The sequence below is a fragment of the Aquarana catesbeiana genome, linkage group LG01 (assembly GCF_042186555.1).
Source record: "Aquarana catesbeiana isolate 2022-GZ linkage group LG01, ASM4218655v1, whole genome shotgun sequence".
NCBI lineage: Eukaryota > Metazoa > Chordata > Amphibia > Anura > Ranidae > Aquarana > Aquarana catesbeiana.
Genome location: NC_133324.1, coordinates 222,334,135 through 222,357,439, shown reverse-complemented (window position 1 = coordinate 222,357,439; position 23,305 = coordinate 222,334,135). Strand labels below are relative to the sequence as shown.

Here is a 23,305-nt window from a genome sequence, read left to right as displayed (position 1 = left end):
TGGTGTAGGAGAGAGGAATAGTTCCCCAAGAACCGGTTAAAGGCAAACAAAAGGGATTCATTCGACACGTGGGCCACAATTTGGGGAGCACCGTTATAAAGGATAAAGGGAAATCCTTATTAAAACATAACTTTGTTTATGTGACATGAAAAATAAATGTGAATATATACGTAAAGTGTAACAGAAGTCTTTCGCATATGTATCAGAATTACACAAATCAATTTGTGTAATTTGATAATGTCTTTGCAATCTTTAGTGGAGGTTTTAGATACAGGCATTGCATAGGACTAATATCTCATATAAATACATTCATTAAAAAAGTAAATGAAGAGACAATGTAAAGAATAGTATAAATATGAATTACGAAGAGACAGTAAAAATAATAATATTAAAATGAATTATTTTGCCAAAGTTTCATATGTTTTTGAAAGTGGCCAGTAAGAACAATGTTAGCTGTAATAGCTAAATATATCCCAATGCCTAACAAATGATCGCTTAAAGGCTAAGTTCAGGTTCAAGAAAAAAATAATAAATGCACATATTTTTGCAGAAAAAAAAAATGTGCATTTTATTTTATTTTTTCTGATGAGCCTGCATGATCAGTAGATCACAGATGCAATGCTTCTGCAGACACTGCCTCCAGCTTGCCTGCCTGTACCTCCATACGGCCAGACAGTTACAAAGCTGGAGGAAGTGTCAATGAACTACAAGGGCACTTATTAGCACCCTAGCAGTTCATCGAGAGCTACAAGTCATCTGCCAAAGTGGCAGAGGGGACTTGTAGTTCATTTGATTGCTATAAATGAATGACGCGGCTGTCTGAGTGGAGTGCTGTTTTTGAAAAGTGACAGCGGGTGCAGGGAGTGGATCCTCTGCCCACTGTCACAGGTGGGGGGATTGGGGGGTGCAGACCTGGAGCATGTTACTCATTACATCCTAAATATGATTGTGATGTGTAACATGTTCCAAAAGGTGAACATATAATTAAAAAGCTCAATAATGATTTCCAAAATTCCCATGCATTCTTACAAAAAAAAAATCTCTGATCTATTCAACAGAATGGGGATTGGAATAAATATAATTTGGATTCAAACTTGTGGCCATATCAATGTCTTTAAGAAAGGTAGATCATCAGATGTTTCATGGCATCTGTCGCACAACAATAACAGCAGAATTGCACCGCGTTTGAAGTGTCATAAGAAATTAATGCCATCCAAAAGCGCGCCTTACATTTTACCATGATTTTACTACTATTAGGAGCTGTGGGCAGAATCACGTTGATTGTGCTGGTGATCCCACATCTAGTTTTCAAAATATGTATGTAGAAGAACTTCAAAAGGTTCCACATAAAATAGTTTCACAGATATTCTTTAGCTATAATAGAGAGTCTGGAGCGCTACCAAAATTCACTCACTTTGGGACACTGGCCAGGCACAATGTGAAGAAAACATCCGTTCCTTGCTGCATAAACCATACAGCTGGTTCTTGAACATGGGCTGTGTAGCTGCCACAACCGATTGCCTTCTAAGATGTAGCAGATAGCTAAGACATGATGACTTTCTCAACTTGAAATAAACTAATAGAGCAGCTTTCCCACAGTAAAGAAGATCAATTGCTATGGTTGTCAAATGCTTTTTTCTTTTGCTTGTTGTTATTTTCTTTAATTTTTAGTATACACTGTTCATTTATTATCTCTTTTCTTTCCTATATAGTCTGGAGATATTGAAATTACAAACTATAAAACCAAGGATAAATGCCAAATGAAATTCACCCCATACAGCTACTTCTCAAGGGACATTGCAAGAAAGGTATTGCAACAAAATATATGCTGTGAGAATCATGAACAGTATTACATTTTGTGGAATTTATGTATCTTAACCACTTAAAAGACTAGGCTTGTTTCTGACACTTCTCACATGCATGTAAAAATCTTTGCTAGTAAACTACTTAGAACCCCAACACATTATATATATATGTCATGTATTTGCACAGCGATTTTTCAATTTCTTGGGGAAAAATACACAAAAACACAATATAATACCCCGTTGTTTAGTAAAATATAAAAGATGATGTTACACAGAGTAAAGAGATGCCAAACATGTCATGCTTTAAAATTACGCCCAAGGAACGGTGATAAACGACCTAAATTATATTATCCATAGACTACGCTTGAAAAACCTTTACAGGTTACCATTTTTGATATACAGAGGAGATCTGGTGCTAGAATTATTGCTCTCGATCTGACGTTCTCAGTTATACCTCACATGTGTAGTGCAATCGCACCAGATATCCCCATATAATAGTAGATTTCTACCTATAACAAGGTGACCTGTTTGACACAGCTAACAAAGAGATAACAAATTTTCGAATTCCTATTATCTTAATCCTAATACACAGAGTCTGGAGCTTTTTATCCCTTTCTGTTATATAGGCTGTGCTCCAAGCACAGCAGAAAACTGACCACACTGGGAAGGATGCTCTAGTGTGGTTAGTATGAAATGGGAAAACAGGGGACTGATAGGAATACCAGGTATATTACTCAAGCAAGCAATACAAAGCAATATAAAGACATCAGGATACATTTTAGCACAAGAACATGGTACAAAATAACCATATCAGGAATCTGAAATGTTTGGGTAACATACACTTATAATGCCCCCTCCGCAGCAGCACATACCTTTCCTTAGCTTCCTGCATCTCAGCGTAACTGCTTGGCATCAAGGAAGCAAGAGACAACACGGGCCAATCACCAGTGCAGTCACATGGGAGAAAGAATGGCATGCTCCTGCTCACCAGATGCCCTGTGTTTGTACATGTACCATGGTATAAGTACCATGTATTTTTTGAATGAAGCCTACGGCGATTAATGTAAATGTACTGCTGTAGAGGGGACACTAAAGCGAACCTATTGCTTTGTGTTCTGCATGGCCCAGCACGGGTTTGTTTTAAGATTAGTTGCAGTAGGTATTTAGGCCCATTCAAGCTAATGAAAGAAAATTGTGTTGCCAAAAACACTCTTTATGAAGCTTAGTACATATACAGTATGCTACTTATTTGGTAGAGCTGCTTTAAAGATCAGAACCCAGTTAAACAATGTATAAATCTAAATTGACCATAATGACATAATACACAATACTGTCAGATAAACAACAACCTTGTCTGTAAAAAAACACATTCTTTTAGGGGTCCTGTGGCTCTAAAACTTATATATCTAAAGAAATAAAGGAAAAAAGACCTATGTATAGCCACTGCTCCTGCTCAGCATGTAGAACAGTGAAGGTTTAAATTGCTCCAGCTGGTTCCTTCTTTTCTTTTTAGCTATAAGCCCGCTGTCAGTCATGGTGATGCAATGGGAGCATGGCAAGCACTCACTTGCAGGGATCTCACCCTAAATAAGCATCAATTCAAAGGGATTTTTAAAAGATCAGGTTACTTGTATAATAGCAGTTCTCCTGCAGCAGGAAATGAAACAATATTTAAATAGGTTATTTTGACAGATCTAAACATTAGAGACTATAGAAAAGTATTTTAGCCCAGATTTTCGTTTTTAAGACATAACTGCGCCTAAAACAGAGTATATCTTGTGGTTTTTATTAAACGGCAGTCAAATGTGTGTTGAAGAAGACTGCTATATGATTTCTCTGATTAGCTACAACTACATTTAATGTAGTTTTACATGTCAGAACTGCCATTAGCTGCCATTATCCGTTTAGCAACCATATTCATGTGTAACACGCTAAGGTAACCACAGTAAGTAAGAGCTCATTTTAATGAAAGGGTTGATTGTTTGTTTATATAGCTTAAAAATAGTTCAATAAAAACTAGAAAGTAATTACACATGTACAAATGGTTAAGGACTGCTGTTTAAGTAGGTTTATCATGAGAAATATTTAAATTGAATTTAAAAGAGAAGTATGGACTTAAAAGAAAAAAAATAAACATTTATACTCACCTAGGTGAATGCAGCTTTGATCTGATGCTACATCTGTCCCCCGCCGACTCTGCAGTGAGAACTGAGTGATCAAACCCCACTGATCGCTCACTTCTCCCCCTCCGTTCTGAGCAGAGAGTTAGGCTGTCAGTCACCAGCACTGTGCTCTGCCCCTCTAGTGCTCACTAGATTGATGGGCTGTGGAGGGGGCAGCAGGGACTGGCTCAGGCTCTCAGCGGACCAGTAGGAGGCTGAGTCAGATGCAGATCCAGGCATCTGGGTGGATCCCAACTGTAAAGTCGGGATCTTTCCCAAGCCCGGACTGCCTGAATGACATCAGCCAAGAGAACTTTTGCCCACTGTCGACTGAAAACAGATCATAGGATTGCAGAACGAACTAAACTCCTGTTACCAACAGGAGAAGTACAACCAAAATAGCTTTGGTATACTTCGCCTTTAAAACATTTTAGACTAATGTGTTAAGCTAATAGTTCTTATTTAGTCAAAGAGGCATACTTATTCTGCTAATGTTGACATGGGCAATTATTACCTCTGGTCACAAAAGTGTTTCAGAAAAGCTATGTAGGTGTAGTGAAATGACATCAAGCAGACTGATCAAGCACTGTGCAGTGAACCCCGGCAGGCATTAATACAGTTGCCCCATGCTGGTTGCTGCCTTGTAGAATAAAACATGTACATACATTTCTCAGCAGTGTCCCTGTTTGCTTACTGTTAAAAGTGTGTGTTTTGCAGAACACGGCTTCTTGTAGACAGGGGAGGCCTGGCATTTAACACGATCTTTCCTTCTGAATATATTGCTATGGTTATAGTGTAACTGGATCAAGGAATTAATTTGTGAATTTAATAAATCCAACAAATGCCTGCCAATTGCTTTTGCTTTGTTCTGTTGCTTTTTTTAAGCTAAATAATTATTTTTGGTCAGCAGAAATCAATATTATTATACAGGGTTTATATAGCGCCAACAGTTTATGCAGAGCTTTACAACGTTAGGGTAATTAGTACAGTTACAATACAATTCAATACAGGAGGAATCAGAGGGCCCTGCTCACTAAGCAATAGGATTCTGTCACACTAAGGTTTGTGATTACAGCACATTGCGTGTCAACACATGCATCAATATTGTATTCCTTGAGTGACAGAAGCCTATAAGTCTATATAGTGGCATTTCTGAGATATTGACTACATAGAATGCAAGATACCTTATAATCCCTAAAAAATCAATTTTACTACAAAGCACTCAGAACAGCAAAGATGTGTGAATATTAGAGGGATCAGGACCCTCTTCTCAGAGATACAGTGCCAGTTGCCACAAAGATATATAAGGTAGGATCATGTGTGACCTCAACTGTCTAAAGGCTGGAAAAGGTTGATATTTACAATGCCTTTCAGGCCCAAGACTGTTCAGGTGCAACAAGGTTTATCTGCCACTGAGCACATAGTGAACAATACAGTGCCTTGCAAAAGTATTCACCCCCTTGGCATTTTTCGTGTTGTGTTGCCTCACAACCTGGAATTAACATGGATTGTTTGAGGATTTGCATCATTTACAGAACATGCCCACAACTTTGAAGATTTTTTTTATTGTGAAGCAAACAACAAATAGGACAAAATAACAGAAAAACTCAATGTGCGTAACTATTCACCCCCTAAAGTCAATACTTTGTAGAGCCACCTTTTGCGGCTGTCACAGCTCCAAGTTGCTTTGGATAAGTCTCTATGAGCTTGCCAGATCTTACCACTGGGATTTTTGCCCATTCCTCCTTGTAAAACTGCTCCAGCTCCTTCAAGTTGGATGGTTTGCGCTTGTGAAAAGCAATCTTTAAGTCTGAACACAAGATTTCTATTGGATTGAGGTCTGGGCTTTGACTAGGCCATTCCAACACATTTACATGTTTCCCCTTAAACCACTCAAGTGTTGCTTTAGCAGTGTGTTTGGGGTCATTGTCCTGCTGGAAGGTGAATCTCCGTCCTAGCCTCAAATCACACACAGAGTGGTACAGGTTTTGCTCAAAAATATCCCTGTATTTAGCACCATCCATCTTTCCCTCAACCCTGACCAGTTTCCCAGTCCCGACTTCTGAAAAACATGGTGTTCTTTGGGTGATGTGATTTGTTGGGTTTGCGCCAGACATAGCATTTTCTTTGATGGCCAAAAAGTTAAATTTTAGTCTCATCAGACCAGAGCACCTTCCTCCATACATTTTGGGAGTCTCCCACATGCCTTTTCGCAAACTCAAAACAAGCCATTTTGTTTTTTGCTGAAAGTAATGGCTTTCTTCAGGCCACTCTGCCATAAAGCCCAACTCTATGGAGCGTACGGCTTATTGTCGTCCTATGTACAGATACTCCAGTCTCTGCTGTGGAACTCTGCAGCTCCTCCAGCGTTACCTTAGGTCTCTGTGCTGCCTCTCCGATTAATGCCTTCCTTGCCAGGTCCGTGAGTTTTGGTGTGCGGCCGTCTCTTGGCAGGTTTGCTGTTGTGCCATTTTCTTTCCATTTGGTTATGATAGATTTGGTGGTGCTCCTAGGGATCATCAAAGATTTGGATATTTTTTTATAACCTAACCCTGACTTGTACTTTTCAGCAACATTGTCCCTCTATTGTTTGGGAAGTTCCTTGGTCTTCATGGCAGTGTTTGGTTAGTGGTGCCTTTTGCTTAGGTGTTGCAGCCTCTGGGGCCTTTCAAAAAGGTGTGTATATGTAATGAAAGATCATGTGACACTTAGATTGCACACAGGTGGACATCATTTCACTAATTATGTGACTTCTGAAGGTAATTGGTTGCACCAGAGTTTTTATGGGCTTCATAACAAAGGGGGTGAATACATACGAACATGCCAATTATCATTTTTTTTTATTTCTGAAAAATAGTTTTATGTATATATTTTTCTAATTTTACTTCACCAACTTAGACTATTGTGTTCTGATCCATCACATATAATTCAGATTTTAAAAAAAAACATTGAACTAAAGGTTGTAATGTAACAAAATAGATAAAAAGCCAAGGGGGTGAATACTTTTGCAAGGCACTGTACAGTTGTTTTTCATATGTAACCTCCCTTTTAACTAGCGTTTTGCAGCAGCTGGAAGAATTGCTGTGTATAAAAGCTTGGAATATAATGGACCAGTTATCCTACTGTCACTGCTTAAAAAAAGAAGTAAAAAATGCCTCCAAATAAAGCAGAGTTCATTCATATAGAATGAATATATTCTTGATGTCCTGTAATAATGACATTTTCTGTATGCAAGTTGTCAAGTTATAAGGCATTCTGTACCTGGCTAATAAATTCCTGTGAATAGGACAAGCTGGTGGTGCCTATATGGCATCTATAGCTCTAATGGCATCCATAATCTGCTCTCCTATATGTCGTGCATCATCTACCTCCTATATGGCATGCAATTATATACGTACAATGGTAATGCTTGTTTGTGGATCAGGGCTAGTAAACCTAAAAGTAAATGCATGTGTTCCCTCCTGCATCTGACTATGTGCAACACTCAGTCATCCTTTACTCTTTATTTACTGGGCTGGGACATTGACAATAAAAATTAAGCTGACTTTTTTTATCTTTTAGGTCACTGGGGTTGTGACTGATGCAAATGGAAAAGCACATTATGTCCTGTCAGGAACATGGGATGAAAAGATGGAATGTGCAAAGATTGTTCAGAGTAGTCAAGGCAATGGAAGTGGGGAAGGCAAACAGAAAACCGTCTACCAAACCCTTCCGCCAAAGCTACTGTGGAAGAAATACCCTCTACCGTAAGTCTTCACAGCGTGAACTGTCAGTTCAGATTAAATTCTTTCTTACACTTGGTTTCCAAGGAAGTATATACGTGAGCACTACAGGCATGTTCATTTATACAGTGCAAAGCATAGTGAACTATAGCAACAGATACTTGACTGCTGAGAAGCATATGCTCATACAACCAAATAACAGATCAAATACCTTGCCCAAAAATGACACAGAGGCTGATTAGGTTGGGAAGGACAAGGCCACAGCTTTATTGAACTTTTCCAAATGTAACAAATAACCGATGCCTGTCACAGGTATGTTGTGAGCACACATAAACCATAAACTGCAATAGTCTAAGAAGCCTGTCCTTACCATCAGTGCCAGACAGGCATTAGACTGACTGCAGAATTTACCAAACAACAATGCCAGTCTGTTATACTGTAAGCACCCATAAAACATAAACTCACATAGTTACATAGTAGGTGAGGTTGAAAAAAGACACAAATCCATCAAGTCCAACCTATGTGTGTGATTATATGTCAGTATTACATTGTATATCCCTGTATGTCGTGGTCCTTCAGGTGCTTATCTAATAGTTAATAGTTTTTTGAAACTATTGATGCTCCCCGCTGGGACCACCGCCTGTGGAATTCCACGTCCTTGCCGCTCTTACAGTAAAGAACCCTCTACGCAGTTTAAGGTCAAACCTCATTTCTTATCATTTTAATGAGTGGCCACATGTCTTATTAAACTCCCTTTCGCAGAAAAGTTTTATCCCTATTGTGGGGTCACCAGTATGGTATTTGTAAATTGAAATCATATCCCCTCTCAAGCGTCTCTTCTCCAGAGAGAATAAGTTTAGTGCTCGTAACCTTTCCTCATAACTGATGTCCTCCAGACCCTTTATTCGTTTGTTGCCCTACTCTGTACTCGCTCTATTTCCAGCAAATCCTTCCTGAGGACTGGTGCCCAGAACTGAACAGCATACTCTAGGTGCGGCCGGACCAGAGTCTTGTAGAATGGGAGAATTATTGCTTTATCCCTGGAGTTAACTCCTTTTTTAATGCATGCCAATATTTTGTTTGCAGCAGCTTGGCATTGCATGCCATTGCTGAGCCTATCATCTACTAAGACCCCCTAGGTCCTTTTGCATCCTTGACTCCCCCAATGAGTAGATTGAATTCATATTTCTTTATCGTACATCACGGGACACAGAGCACCATAGTAATTACTATATGGGTTATAGGCCACCTTCAGGTAATGGACACTGGCACACCCAAGACAGGAAGTTCACTTCCTATATAACTCCTCCCATACCGGGAGCACCTCAGTTTTTTCGCCAGTGTCTAAGGTGTTGGTCACGATTGAAGATGTGCTCTGAAGAGCTCCGCTGGAAGGATCCTTACTGGATTTAAATAGCCTCTACAGACCGGATCCATCCAAAGTGCCACTGAGGCCAAAGTGGATGGTACCCGGGCCTCGTATTAGAAGAACGAGGTTTTGCCTGTAACGCCTCTCTTTGGAGGGCTGGACTCCGGGACCCAGTGCTTTGGTTATGCTCACATTACCATAAAGTTTTCCTGGCGGGGTGCTATACAGGTCCAAGGGAGTGGAACTCTGATAAAAAGGGACCCGGTCCTTGAAGGTTTACTAAACACAGCCCGCCGTGATGGGTGAAGGTTAGATCTGTCTGATATCAGCAGAATCCTGAGGCGGGGATAAGGTAAGTAAAGAATCCTAGGAACTTTTAAGTCCACCTATGGATTTCTTCTATGAGTAAATGTTGTCATGCCTAATTTCTCTACTAGAGGGGTAAAATGCACATACCTTTTTCATACTCCTCAGATCTCACCCTGTGTCAGCAGCAGACAGCATGCTTAGACTCAGCCACCAGGAGGATATTACAGGGGGGGGATTCTTGGATATTCCATGAAAAGTTAGCACCTTACTGCAGCTTCTCCCCCTGCCTGAGGAGCAAGGGTGTTGGAGGCTACAACAGATAGCCTGTGCCCCCCATTCCTTGGGGGCACGGCGGCTCCCCATGTTTCTTCCTATATGTTTCCCCTTCTATCCTCACCCCTTATGCCGGACCTACCGAAAGATGCCCGCATGCGCGGGAATTGTAAATTTAAAAAAAAGTAAGGAGGGGCATGTTGGGGACAGAATGGGGCATGGCTTAGCACAGCACCGTGTGCGGGACGCGGCGTCCAAGTGTATCACACGGCGCAGGGCTACCGAGCCCAAAAGACAGCCTTGGAGCATACAGTGCAACTGGCTAAACAGACACAGAAGCAGTGAGGTCATGTAAAGCTGGTGCATAAAGGCATTCCCAGTACACATTTACTCAGCACCAGGCTGAGCATTAATAGCAGCTTTTCTTTGCTGGACTATAGCTCAGCAGGTGGCGCACTGGTTACTTTAGTACCTCTGCTTTGGGACTTAGGACAATGCCTTCCAAGAATGGTACAAACATCTCAAAGAAAGGCTCCTAAGGCATCTCCATCAGGCTTTGAGGATTCTAGTCATGCCTCCACAGTACCTTCCTCCCTGGAGAGACCAAAGGTGGCTAATCAGGGTGAGCTGTTGGGATTGTCCGTTGCAGCTGTTTCCAATCTTCCACCCTTTGTTTATGTTACTGAAGATGTTTGTCCTCAGCTTTGGTTGGGCTACTATAGAGGTAAGCTGTTTAGTCGCATCCTCTTCCTGGAGCGGAAAGAAACGCGATAGATCTCCCTTCCCCACTCTGGGCCCTCAAGCAAGGGAGCAGCAGCGATCACATAAAAACACGTGATCACATAACATGATCATAAAAATGTTTGTTTGGATGGATATGCATGGTGTTTACGTATTCGCATAAGATGCTTGATCGCATAAGGGTGCTTGGTCACACAAAGGTGCTTAATCGCACAAGATGCTGGATCGCACAAGGGTGCTGGATAACACAAAATGCTTAATCACACAAGGATGTTTGACCGCATAAAATGCTTGATAGCACAAGGGTGCTTGAGCACACAAGGATGCTTGACCACACAAGGATGTTTGATCACGCAGAGAGGCTTGACCGCCTAAAGTTGCATGATCGCCTAAACATGCATGGTTGCATAATGAGGCGTGTTAATACATGTTTACTTAAAATATACATGATTCCCCATGTTTGCATAGGAATGCATGTCTGCATAGCATGACATAACACGTTTCATAAACGCATGCTTACTTTGCAAAGATGCTTGTTCCATGGCACGTGTTACATGCATGCGGTTGTACAGCGTGCACTTTTCATTTTAGCCTAAAAACATATTTGTATGGACCATGCTTCCATGAACGCATGCTTCCATAAAGGAAAATTTCTTGGATACATGCTGCATACATTAAAGCTGTATACGTATGTACTTGCTTCTTTTGGAACTATTTACCTATGTTTGTTTGCATAAAACTACGGAACTGCCTCAGGGGAGAAGCCTACAAAACAGTCCCAAGGCCTCCTTATGATGGGGCGCCCCAGCTCAATCAAGGTGGGGGAAGACTTCTGTGGTTTTTTCAGGGGCTTGGCAAGAAGAGATCCTTGACAGATCAGTCATCTCTGTGGTAGCTCTAGGCTACTCCCCAAAGACCCTATGAAAGTAAGCCTTTATATCTGGCACTAAATCACTTCGAGCGGCTCTACCCTCCAGCCCGAAGGGGAACCCGCCCCTCAGCAGACCGAGCCAGGTACTGCATGGACCCTGCTGCCCCTTACCCGGAGGGGTGGAGGAGGCTCGGAAGGTTTAGAAACCTCGAGCCCGGGCGCCCTTCGTGATGGGGTCGTCTGGGCGGGCGCTTGGACGCTCACGGCCTAGGAGGGATTGATGTCTCAGGGTGTAATCACCGAGACCCCCTCAGAAGAAGCAGGGTATGTGGTTTTATTCTAATCTCTTCACGGTACCGAAACCAATTGGATATCTCAGACCCATTTTAGATCTCAAAGATCTGAATCGCTTCCAAAACATCCACTCCTGTCGCCTGTAGTCAGGCCGGTCAGTCGTATCCACCCTACGGGGAGGAGAAGTTCTAGCATCAACAGATGCATATCTATATGTGCCAATTTTCCCAGCTCATCAGAAATTTTTGCTTTTTGCGGTGGAACAGCGCCACTTTCAGTGCGCGGTCCCGTCAGGATACAGTCCGACTATGCCACAGCAGTGGCCTATTACAATCACCAAAAAGGGAGCACCAAAAAACTCATGCAGCCCAGTGGGAGGTGAACCATGTTCGCTTGGACAGAGGAACATGTTCCTTGCCTATCTGCAATCTTTATCCCAGGGGTGGAGAATCGGCAGGCGATTTCTTCTGAGCCGCCAACAGTTGTTCCCGGGAGAATGGTCTTTACATCCCGATGTCTTTCTAGTCATATGCCAGAAAGGGGGTACCCCTGGACATAGATCTATTAGCATCTAGGTTTAACAAGAAGTTAAAAGGACAGGTTTGTGTCAAGGACCAGGGATTCGCTTGCCTACGGGCCGGATGCTTTATTGACTTCTTGCGATCAGTTCCCACTGATCTATGCGTTCCCTCCAGTTCCATCCAGTTCTGCTGCTACCGCGACTTAAGGAGAAACTGAAGCTTAGGGAGAAACGAAAGCCGGTAATTCTAGTGGCCCCCGGCGTGGCCGAGTAGATCCTGGTATGCAGGAATCTTAAAGATGGCAGTAAAGGGACCCTTGGTCTCTTCCATCTCGGCCAGGCCTGCTTTTGCAGGGGCCTGTGTTCCATCCTGCCTTACAAGTGCTAAATGTGTCGGTTTGGCTATTGAAACCCACATTCTAAGGAATAGGGGGCTTTCAGGTTCAGTAGTAACTACCCTGATTAATGCAAGGTAGCCGGCCTATAAGACCATTTACTATAGGGTCTGGAAGGCCTACGTTTCCTGGTGTGGAACCAAAAGATGGCATCCTCAGAAGTATGTCATAAGTAGAGTTCTTGCCTTCCTACAATTAAGAGCAGAAATGAAGTTAGTACTATCAAGGATCAAATCTCGGCCGCTTGCTTCGTATTCTTGGTCCGGGCCTTTATACAAGGGGTAATACGTATAAATCCGCCAGTTAGGGCGCCCTTGTGCCCATGGGATTTGAGTGTGGTTGTGTTGGTTTTACAAGGTCAACCTTTTTTGAGCCCTTGCACAATGTTCCCTTGATCCTTGTGACAGGGAAATTGGTGTTCTTGGTTCCGGTAACTTCCGCAAAAAGAGTTCCAGAGTTGGCAGCTTTTTTCTTGTAAAAAGCCATACTTAATCATTCTTAAGGATATGGTGGTGCTGCATCCTCACCCATCCTTTCTTTTTACCTAAAGTAGTATCTAGTTTTCATAAGAACCAAAGATGTTTCCCTAACTTTGTTTTTTCCAGAAGTCCGTTCTGCAGAAGAAGGATTATTACACTCTCTCGATGTAGTGAGAGTGGTTAAAGTCTATCTGAAAGCAACTGCTCAGATACGGAAGACTGATGCTTTGTTTGTGCTGCCAGTAGGCCCCAGGAAGGGACAGGCAGCGTCGACATCTACTATTTTTTTGAGTAGATTTAGCAGGTTATTAGTCAGGTTTATGGTTTGTCACGGGACACAGAAGTCCCTCCCTTCTTTTGGCATATATGAATATTGCTTTGCTACAAAAACTGAGGTGCTCCCGGTATGGGAGGGGTTATATAGGGAGTGAACTTCCTGTCTTGGGTGTGCCAGAGTCCATCACCTGAAGGTGGCCTATAACCCACATAGTAATTACTATGGTGCTCTGTGTTCCGTGATGTACTCCAAGACAAGGATTTTACAGGTAAGCTCTTATAATATTACTATTTTTTGCCACCCAAATGCATTATTTTAAATTTTTCCATATTATACCTCATTTGCCATGTAGTTGCCCACACCATTAATTTGTTCAGATCTACTTGCAAGGTTTCCACATCCTGTGGAGAAGTTATTGCCCTGCTTAGCTTAGTATCGTCCGCAAATACAAAGACTGTATTACAACTGTTTACCCCATCCTCCAGGTAGTTTATGAACAAATTAAATAGGTTTGATCCAAGGACAGAACCCTTAGGGACCCCACTTTCCACCCTTGACCATTCCAAGTACTCCCCATTTATCACTACCCTCTGAACCCGCCCTTGTAGCCAGTTTTCAATCCATGTACTAACTGTATGGTCCATGCCAACAGACCATACCTTGTACAGTAAACGTTTATGGGGAACTGTATCAAATGCTTTTGCAAAATCCAGATACACCATGTCTATGGACCTCCCTTTATCTAAATGGCAGCTCACCTCCTCATAGAAGGTTAATAGATTGGTTTGGCAAGAACGATTCTTCATGAATCCATGCTGATTACTGCTAATGATACCGTTTTCATTACTAAAATATTGTTTATCGTCCCTTATCCCCTCCAAGAGCTTGCATACTATTAATGTTAGGCTAACTGGTCTGTAATTCCCAGGGATGTATTTTGGCAGTTTTTTAAATATTGGTGCTTTCCTCCAATCAGCTGGTACCATTCCAGTCAGTAGACTGTCAGTACAAATTAGGAACAATGGTCTGGCAATTACTTGACTGAGTTACCAAAGGACCCTCGGTTGCAAGCCATCTGGTCCCGGTGACTTATTAATGTTACGTTTTTCAAGTCTATTTCTAATTATGTCCTCTGTTAGCCACGAGGGTGCTTCCTGTGATGTGTCATGAGGATAAACACTGCAGTTTTGGTTACTGAAGCCCCCAGATTCTCTTGTGAAGACTGAGGAGAAGAATAAATTCAATACCTTCACCATCTCACCATCCTTTGTAACCAGATTCCCTCACTCATTTTTTATGGGGCCAATATGGTCTGTCCTCCCATATTTACTGTTTATATACTTCAAGAATGTCTTGGCATTTTTTTTTGCTCTTCTCCGCAATGTGTCTTTCGTGTTCTATCTTAGCCGCTCTAATTGCACCCTTACATTTCTTGTTGCATTCTTTGTAAAGTTTGAATGCTGACGATGATCCCTTAGCCATGTATTTTTTGAAGGCCTTCTCCTCTGCTTTTATATGCATTTTTACATTGGAGTTAAACCACCCAGGACTTTTATTCGCTCTTTTAAATTTATTTCCCAATGGGTTGCACTGGCTAATGCCCTTATTTAATATGCTCTTAAAGAATACCCATCTCTCCTTTGTGTTCTTTGTTCCTAAGATTTTATCCCAATTAATATCTTCTAGCAAGGTTTGTAGTTTAGGGAAGTTGGCTCTTTTGAAATTTGTGTCTTTGTATTCCCCTTATGTTTCCTATTTGTGTGCTTTATACTGAAGCTAATTGACCTGTGATCGCTGTTTCCTAAACTGCCTCGTATTTCCATATCCATGATCAGATCTGTATTGTTGGTAATCAGTAGGTCTAGTAACTCTTTGTTTCTAGTTGGTGCGTCTACCATCTGATCCATGAAATTGTCCTGCAAGACATTTAGGAACTGGCGAGCCTTAGACGATTGCGCGGTTCCTTCCGCCCAGTCTATGTCTGGATAATTAAAATCCCCCATTATGATGACACTTCCCATCCTCCCCCTCCTCCCTCAGGTTAGGGGGCCTATAGCATACTCCCAGTATTACTTTCTTCTTAGTTTCATCCCTTTGGAGCTATACCCATAAGAATTCCACCTCCTCCCTTGCTCCCTTAGTTATGTCATCTCTCACATTCACATACAATATTTTTTGATAAACAGGCATACCCCTCCCCCTTTTTTACCCTCTCTATCCCTGCGATAAAAGGAATACCCTTGAATGGTTGCAAGCCAATCATGAGAGCTGTTGAACCAAGTCTCTGAAATTCCCACAAAATCAAAAATCCTCCTCTTACAACAGTATCTCTAGTTCTCCCATCTTGTCTGCCAGGCTCCTGGCATTGGTGAACATGCCACGTAGTTTAGACCGGTCGCATACTGCCTTCTTATTGGGTGTTCCGAGGTTGCAAATAGGACTTGTTACTATACTTACCTCGGGTTTATGTGCTTTAGTCAACATACCACTAATGCCCCCAATACTTCCCTCTGGAATATGTTCCGCGCTGACTATCTCCACCTCTGGACCCTTCACCCTCTCGCCTAGTTTTAAAGACCCTCTAACTTTTCGGCCATCTTCACTCCCAGCAGATCTGCACCCTCCTCATTTGGGTGCAGGCCATCCCTTTTATATAGCTGGTGACCAACTGAGAAGTCGGCCCAGTTCTCCAGGAGCTCAAGCCCCTCCTTACTACACCAGCTCCTCAGCCACTTTTTTTCTTCCCTAATCTCCCTCTGCCTTTCTGGTGTGGCTCGAGGTACCGGTAGTATTTCTGAGAATACTACCTTGGAGGTACCTTTCCTCAATTTAGCTCTTAAGTCCCTAAAATCGTTTTTTAGGACACTCCATCTTCCTTTGACTTTTTTCGTTGGTGCCAACATGCACTATGATAGCCGGGTCTTCCCCAGCCCTCCCAGTAATCTGTCCACCAGATCCGTGATGTGCCAAACCCGAGCGCCCGGTAGACAGCATACAGTTTGGCGCTTCAGGTCTTTGTCACAGATTGCCCTCTCTGCCCTTCTAAGAATTGAATCCTCTACCACCAGAATCTGTCTTTCCTTTCCCTTCGCTTCCCCACCACTCTCACTGGAGGAGTTCTTCCCCTGGCAGCTAGGGGAGTCTCTCAGCTCCAGCAGTGCTGGTCCCTGACTGGTTTCACCAATGTCACTCAATAGGGCGTACTTATTGGGATGTTCCAGCCCAGGATCAGCCTCCCTGGCACTTGCCCTTTACCCTTCCTGACTGTCACCCATCTACTCTTTTCTAGTGCCTGCACCTCTTTGTCTCCACCCGCCTCTGTGCTGGCCTCTGCCAGCACCTGTCAGGTATGTTCCCAGCTCTCCTTTATTATTGAGGGTCTTCTCTGTGCTGACAGTTGCTTCCCTAGATTCAGAACCTGGGTTTCCAGGGAAACAATGTGCATACATTTTGCACAGCAGTATTTGCCCTCGATCGGATGATCAAGGAATGCATACATGCCGCAAGATGTACACAGAGCCGCATCTCCACACCTGCCGGGCATCGTACCTACTAATTTAATGAAGATTGGGGATTATACCCTATCCAAATTAACTAACAACTAGCTTCCTGACACTAATACTCAACACTTCAGAGTTACTCAACAATACAATACACAGGTACTCACAGTCCACATGCACTCGCAGCCCTAGTGTACTCACAGCCCACGTGCACTCATAATACACAGATACTCACAATACACAGGTGCACACAATACTCAGGTACTAACAATACACACACACTACGGTACTCACAACACACACAGGTACTTACAATACACAGGTACTCACAATACTCAGGTACTCCCAACACACACAATACTCAGGTACTCACAATACTCAGGTACTCACAATACACACACACAATACTCAAGTACTCACAATACTCAACAAAAACAGTTACTCCACAATACACAGCGTCCATGCTAGACACAGTCAGTTTTTTTTTTTTTTATGTTAACTGGTTATGACTGCTCTGCTCAATCGCCTATGCAATCTGACACTTGCAGGGCTTGTCAGTGCCTGTGGTCTCCCCTGGTGAGCCTGCCTGTTACTGTTTCCACTGCTCCCCTGTCTGCCTATCACTCTCCCCCTCTGGTCCGCGGCACACTTACCTGCCACTTCTCCCGGTCAGACCTGTCACCTCACGGTCCCCTTGGTCTCTCTCCCGGTTAAACCTCCTCCTCTGTCCTCCGTCACCCCCTCCCACTGCCTCTCACAGTCCCCCCGGGTCACCTGCCGCCGCTTATCCTTGTCTCAAGGGGGGGTTGATCCAGTCCGCACCCCCAGACAGGCATTAGACTCTCCCCAGAATTTAACTTGAGGGCATTACAATAACGTCAGTTGCCTGCAAGGTCAAAACAGCCAATAAAGACAAAACATCAGGATGGGTGGCGGAAACTCTTCTGTCGGCTGAATCTCCTCATGTCAGAAGGACGTGCCTCAGTCTACATTTTCCAGAGTTCAGGCTCTGCCCCATCACCTCATGTACTGGTAGCCAATCCTAACAGAGCCACTTAACCTCCTTGATTTAGATCAACTCTGTAATGCAATGCTTCCTTCAGCCAAGGCTCCCTTTTCTTAAAGCGGTTCAAGGGGCCTTCGTTTTCTGTGGCCAGTTTGGAAATGACTAAGTTAGAAACACGACTGTCTGCACAACCTTACTAAAATTACCAGTTAGAATCAAGGACTTCAGAGATGTTATTGTCTTGCAAAATATGAGGATTTTTCCACAAAATTTTTGAGCAGATGTGCTTTTTTAATTATCACATGGCTGAACTCATGTATGTATTGAATGCGGACACAGGTCAGCTTTATAATCCCCAGTGGCAGCCCCTGATTTTCCCTCATGCAAGGTTTATTTCAAATAAGATCATGTTAAAGTGAACCTGTACCCAGACATATATCTTAGTTTTTTCAGTGGAGGGGAAATCTTGACAGCCTGACAACTTTTTAATGTAAACAAACAATTGATGCTTCTATGCTCTGCTGTTAGAAACTGATTGAAACCTGACTTCAGAATCTCTGTTGTGATCTTTGATCTTTGAGACTAATGCTTAGCATTACAAGCAGCTATAGAGATGAGGGTCTGATTCAAAGCTATCTACTCTTTGGTAGGAAATTGTAAATATTTTTATATGCATAGTTTCAAAGTATAGGCACAGTTGCATTTAGGGTAGATTTAGACATGTGTCTAAATCCACTGCTCTTCTGAAGAGTGAGGTGCTTTCAAATAGCTTTTCAGAGGTAATTGACAGGTGGTGAGGAGACGATGTGACACCTCCACACTGCCTGTTTTAACCCCTTTATTTTGCTGACAAACATGCCACATTTCCTGTTTTGTTGAATGGGTTGCGTCCTGTGGGCTTGCTGCCTGCCAATCGTGATATGTTGGGTAGTTTTTGCACAAAGAATTATGACCACAGCATTTAACCCCCCCCCCCCTTTCCGCTGCCATTTGCAACTTAAGAAGGGAGCATTTGGAGTGTGCATTTTACTGCCACTCAACCACACATCTAAATTTAGCCTAATGCCCTGTACACACGGTCGGACATTGATCGGACATTCCGACAACAAAATCCATGGATTTTTTCCGACGGATGTTGGCTCAAATTTGTCTTGCATACACATGGTCACACAAAGTTGTCGGAAAATCAAGATCATTCTGAACATGGTGATGTAAAACACGTACGTCGGGACTATAAACGGGGCAGTAGCCAATAGCTTTCGTCTCTTAATTTATTCTGAGCATGCGTGGCACTTTGTCTGTCGGATTTATGTACACACGATTGGAATTTCCGACAACGGATTTTGTTGTCGTAAAATTTTATAGCGTGCTCTCAAACTTTGCGTGTTGGAAATTCTGATGGAAAATGTGTGATGGAGCCTACACATGGTCGGAATTTCCGACAACAAGGTCCTATCACACATTTTCCGTCAGAATATCCGACCGTGTGTACGGGGCATAAGAGTGAAGATGTTTAAACTTATTTGGTAACAAGTTGAGATTTCAAAAGACTTCAGTTTCTTCACCTTAACCTTTTAAATTATATTTATACCTGCTTTGTTGGGATAGGGGATGAAGTAAGAATGGTTAATATCCTTTTAAGCTGCCTTTGAAGCTCTCCATTTTGTATTAGGGCAAAATAAACGTGATAAGAAGACCAATCAGCCATAACATTATGCCCACCGACAGGTAAGGTGAATAACATTGATTATCTTGTGACAATGGCACATGCAAGTGGGTGGGATATATTAGGCAGCACATGAACACGTTATCCCTGAAGTTGATATGTTGAAAGCAGAAACAATGGGCAATTGTGAGCATTTGAGAAAATTTGACAAGGGCCAAATTGTTCTGGCTAGAAGACTGGGTCAGAGCAACTACAAAACTGCAGCTGTTGTGGGATGTTTCTAGTCTGCAGTGGCCAGGACCTACCAAAAGTGGTCCAAGAAAAGAAAACTGGCAGCAGGATCATGGACAGCCAAGGCTTATTGGGCCATGTAAAAGCTACTGTAACTCTGAAAAAGTTAGAGGAGCTCCAGTCCCACCCCCAAACAAATTTAAAGTCAGCAGCTACAAATACTGTAGCTGCTGGCATTTAATATAAGGACACTTACCTGTCCAGGGATCCAGGATGTCCTCACGCAAGCCAATTCATCTTGGGTAAGAAACTGGCAGCGAAGCCTTCTGGCTTTGCAGTCCATTTCCTACCGCACATGCACGAGCCACGCTGTGCTTTGTGAATGGTCCCACAGGCTTCTAGGACCTGTGATGTGTCCCAGAAGACTGTGGGGGAAAGGCGGGGGGGCTAAACTTCCGCACAGATCATTGCGGCAATCTGAAGGGAAGTGGGAGCAGGTAACTGTCAAAAACAGATACCCACTACCCTCTCCCCCCCCCAAAAAAAAGTGCCAAATGTGGTAGTGGAAGGGGGGGGTGCAAACGAGTGGAACTTCCCCTTTTGGGTGAGGTTCAGCTTTAATGTTGGTTCTGATAGAAAGATGGGGATGATTTGCTAAAACAGGAGAGTGCAAAATCTGGTGCAGCTTTGCATAGAAACCAATCAGCTTCCAGGTATTACTGCCAAAGCTTAATTGAACAAGTTAAAGTTAGAAGCTGATTGGCTACCATGCACAGCTTCACCAGATTCTGAGTGCTCCAGTTTTAGTAACTCAACCCCATAGTGCAATGCAGTTAGTTGTGTATGGGGATGCGTAGCTGCAAACCAGTCAGAGGGTCCGTGATGACCTGTGTCTACAGCCAAAAGCACCTACAATGGGCACATGAGCATCAGGACTGCACTAATCCAACAAGGTGGCCTGGTCTGATGAATCACATTTTCTTATACATCATGTGGAATGCCGGGTGCATGTGCATTGCTTACGTGGGGAAGAGATGGCACCAGGATGTCATGACGGCTAGGTAGTGAGGGCAGTGATCTGCTACTGGCAGTTTGGTGCCTGGTACCACAGCATATTTTCAGAAGTGTAGAGGAGTCCATGCCTCACCAGGTCAGGGCTGTTTTGGCAGCAAAAGGGGGACCTACTCAATATTAAGTGGGTGGTCATAATGTTATGGCTGACCGATGCATATTTAGCACACGTCTCAAAGTTCTGCTAGCAATTTCAACAAGATGCCTACATTTTTTGCTTTACTTTTTTAGTTCTTAGACATTTTACTGCATTACTCTATGCATATATCAATACATCAGGTGTATATGAGAACACATATGCATGTGATGTTGCAGCTAGTTTTAATTATTCTGCACTTGCCCAACCACCAAGTGATAACTTAAAATAGTTACGTGAAAAAGTGTGATAAACTTTTAAAAAAAGAAAAGGTGTAAATGTTCAAAATTAAATACTCAATTTAAAAATATATATATATATATATATATTAGGGCTGTTACTGATTAAAATTTTTGTGTTCGATTAATCGATATTCTTTATCAATTAATCAACTAATTTCGATTAATTATAACGCATTAGCAGCTTTGTTATGGCAACGGCTGAAGCCAGACATAGCTGGGCATGGCTAGGACGTCACACGTCATAAACTCAGCCTCACCATGCCCATAATCTCAGCCTTACCGTCCCCATAATCGCAGCATCGCAGCCTTACCGTGCCCATAATGCAGTTTCACCGGACTTACCATGCCCATATTCTCAGCCACACCGTTCCCATAATGCAGTCTCACCGTGCCCATAATCGCAGCTTCACCGTGCCCATAATCGCAGCCTCACTGTGCCTATACTGCTGTCTCACTGTGCCCATAATCGCAGCCTCGCCGTGCCTATAATTGCTGTCTCACCGTGCCCATAATGCTGTCTCACCGTGCCCATAATCACAGCCTCGCCGTGCCCATAATGCAGTCTCACCGTGCCCATAATCGCAGCCTCACTGTAGTCAGTGTCTGTGCCTGGATTACACAGTCTGCAGGCATCTCCCGCTGTGTGTCTCGGAGCGTGATAAGTTCCGCCCTCTTCCTAGATCAGCTCATGTAATAGACAGAACACTGCGTCTATCACACGAGCTGATCTAGGAGGAGAGCGAGACTTTTTTCACAGCACAGCCAAAGTTTTTACACTCAGCTCGGAGACACAAAGCGGGAGATGCCCACAGGCTGTATATGACATATAGTGAAGGAGGAGGAGGAGGAGGGAGCGGAGCGCTGCGCTGCAGCCACAGTTTGGCCCAAAGCGGCCCCAGGGCAGGCAGCCTACTGATCAAAAAAATTGACGATTAATCGAGGAATTAATATTTAATTTCCACAGCTCTAATATATATATATTTATATATATATATATATATATATATATATATATACACACACACACACACACACACACACAAAGGACATTGCGCACAAACTTCACAACACAATATATGAAACCATATGTGAAAAACATGCAACACATTAATAAATGAATATACTAAGGTGAATAAATTGATCGCTAATGAATGAATTAATATAGTGATAAAAAGAAAAACGTCCCAAGTGAAAACGAAAGACCTCATTCACGCGAGGCGGACTCCCCTTCCACGGAGCCCGCCTCGGTCCGCCGGCTCAGCGGGAGATCTCTCCATTGATTTCCGCTGAGCTAGCGGATGACAGGTCCCTCTCTGCTCACTGAGCGGGGAGGGGCTTGTCAGGTGCCACTGCTTTTAGCGGATCGGATGGGGTCGGGTGTCAGCGGACATGTCTCCTCTGACATCCGTCGCTCCATAGGCTAGCTAACATGGAGCGCCCGTTCAGGTCCGCCGTCAAAACTGACAAATGGACCTGAACGGTCCAATCGTGTGAAAGGGGCCTAAGAATTGAAAATCCACACAAATATTTGTATTTAATGTATTAAAAAAAAGTCCAAACTGAAACAAATTAGCAAGGTGATGAGAAAAACAACTTTTGATGCCGCCCCTCACACTCTGCAAGATTGATCAGATGCTTCAAATCTGGATAGAAGAAAGACTTAAATGAAGCCAGATGGCCTCTTACCAAATATGATGGACCCCAGATTATAAGGGTCAAACTCGGCTGGTACCAACAGTACACTGTAGCAGCTTTTCACCCGGTCCACTCCAGAGAGACAAGCCAGCCACTCTACTTCGTTAGGAACACCAAGATGAGATATTCATTTCCATTCACTCGTAACAGCAGCAGCTATCAGCTGTGATGTTCCACCTGGTCTGCTCAAAGGGGATAGCCGCTCTCTTGCGTCATGGGTAACAGGATGGATTTAAATAATTTTCCTTTTACTCCAAAACTCCTCCAATAAATGTTTCAAATGGTTTGTTAAAAGAAAAAGAAGAACTTCATAGTGCAGCAAATCGTAGTATGGTGCGTGGTGAAGTCATGGGGGTTCTTTCCAGCCAGGTTGGAGAGAACCCCGTGATGTCACCACGCACCAGCTGATAGCTTGATAGCTCAGAGTTGTGTGCCGTGTATATTTTTTTGCTGTGCACGAGAAAATCTTTTTGAATAAATAGTACGATTTGCTGCACTATGAATTCCTTCTTCTTTTTATTTTAACAAACCATTTGAAACA

General features: G+C 42.9%; 1 protein-coding gene across 2 annotated transcripts in view; it reads left to right on the top strand.

Moving 5' to 3' along the window:
- The window catches only part of OSBP2 (oxysterol binding protein 2), a 391,235-nt gene that overhangs the window by 340,220 nt on the left and 27,710 nt on the right, over window positions 1-23,305 (top strand). For both annotated transcript variants that reach the window (XM_073625242.1, XM_073625251.1), the window contains 2 exons: window positions 1,713-1,808; window positions 7,529-7,713. In XM_073625242.1, coding sequence (XP_073481343.1) covers window positions 1,713-1,808; window positions 7,529-7,713 — 281 coding nt within the window. The remainder of the gene's footprint in view (window positions 1-1,712; window positions 1,809-7,528; window positions 7,714-23,305) is intronic.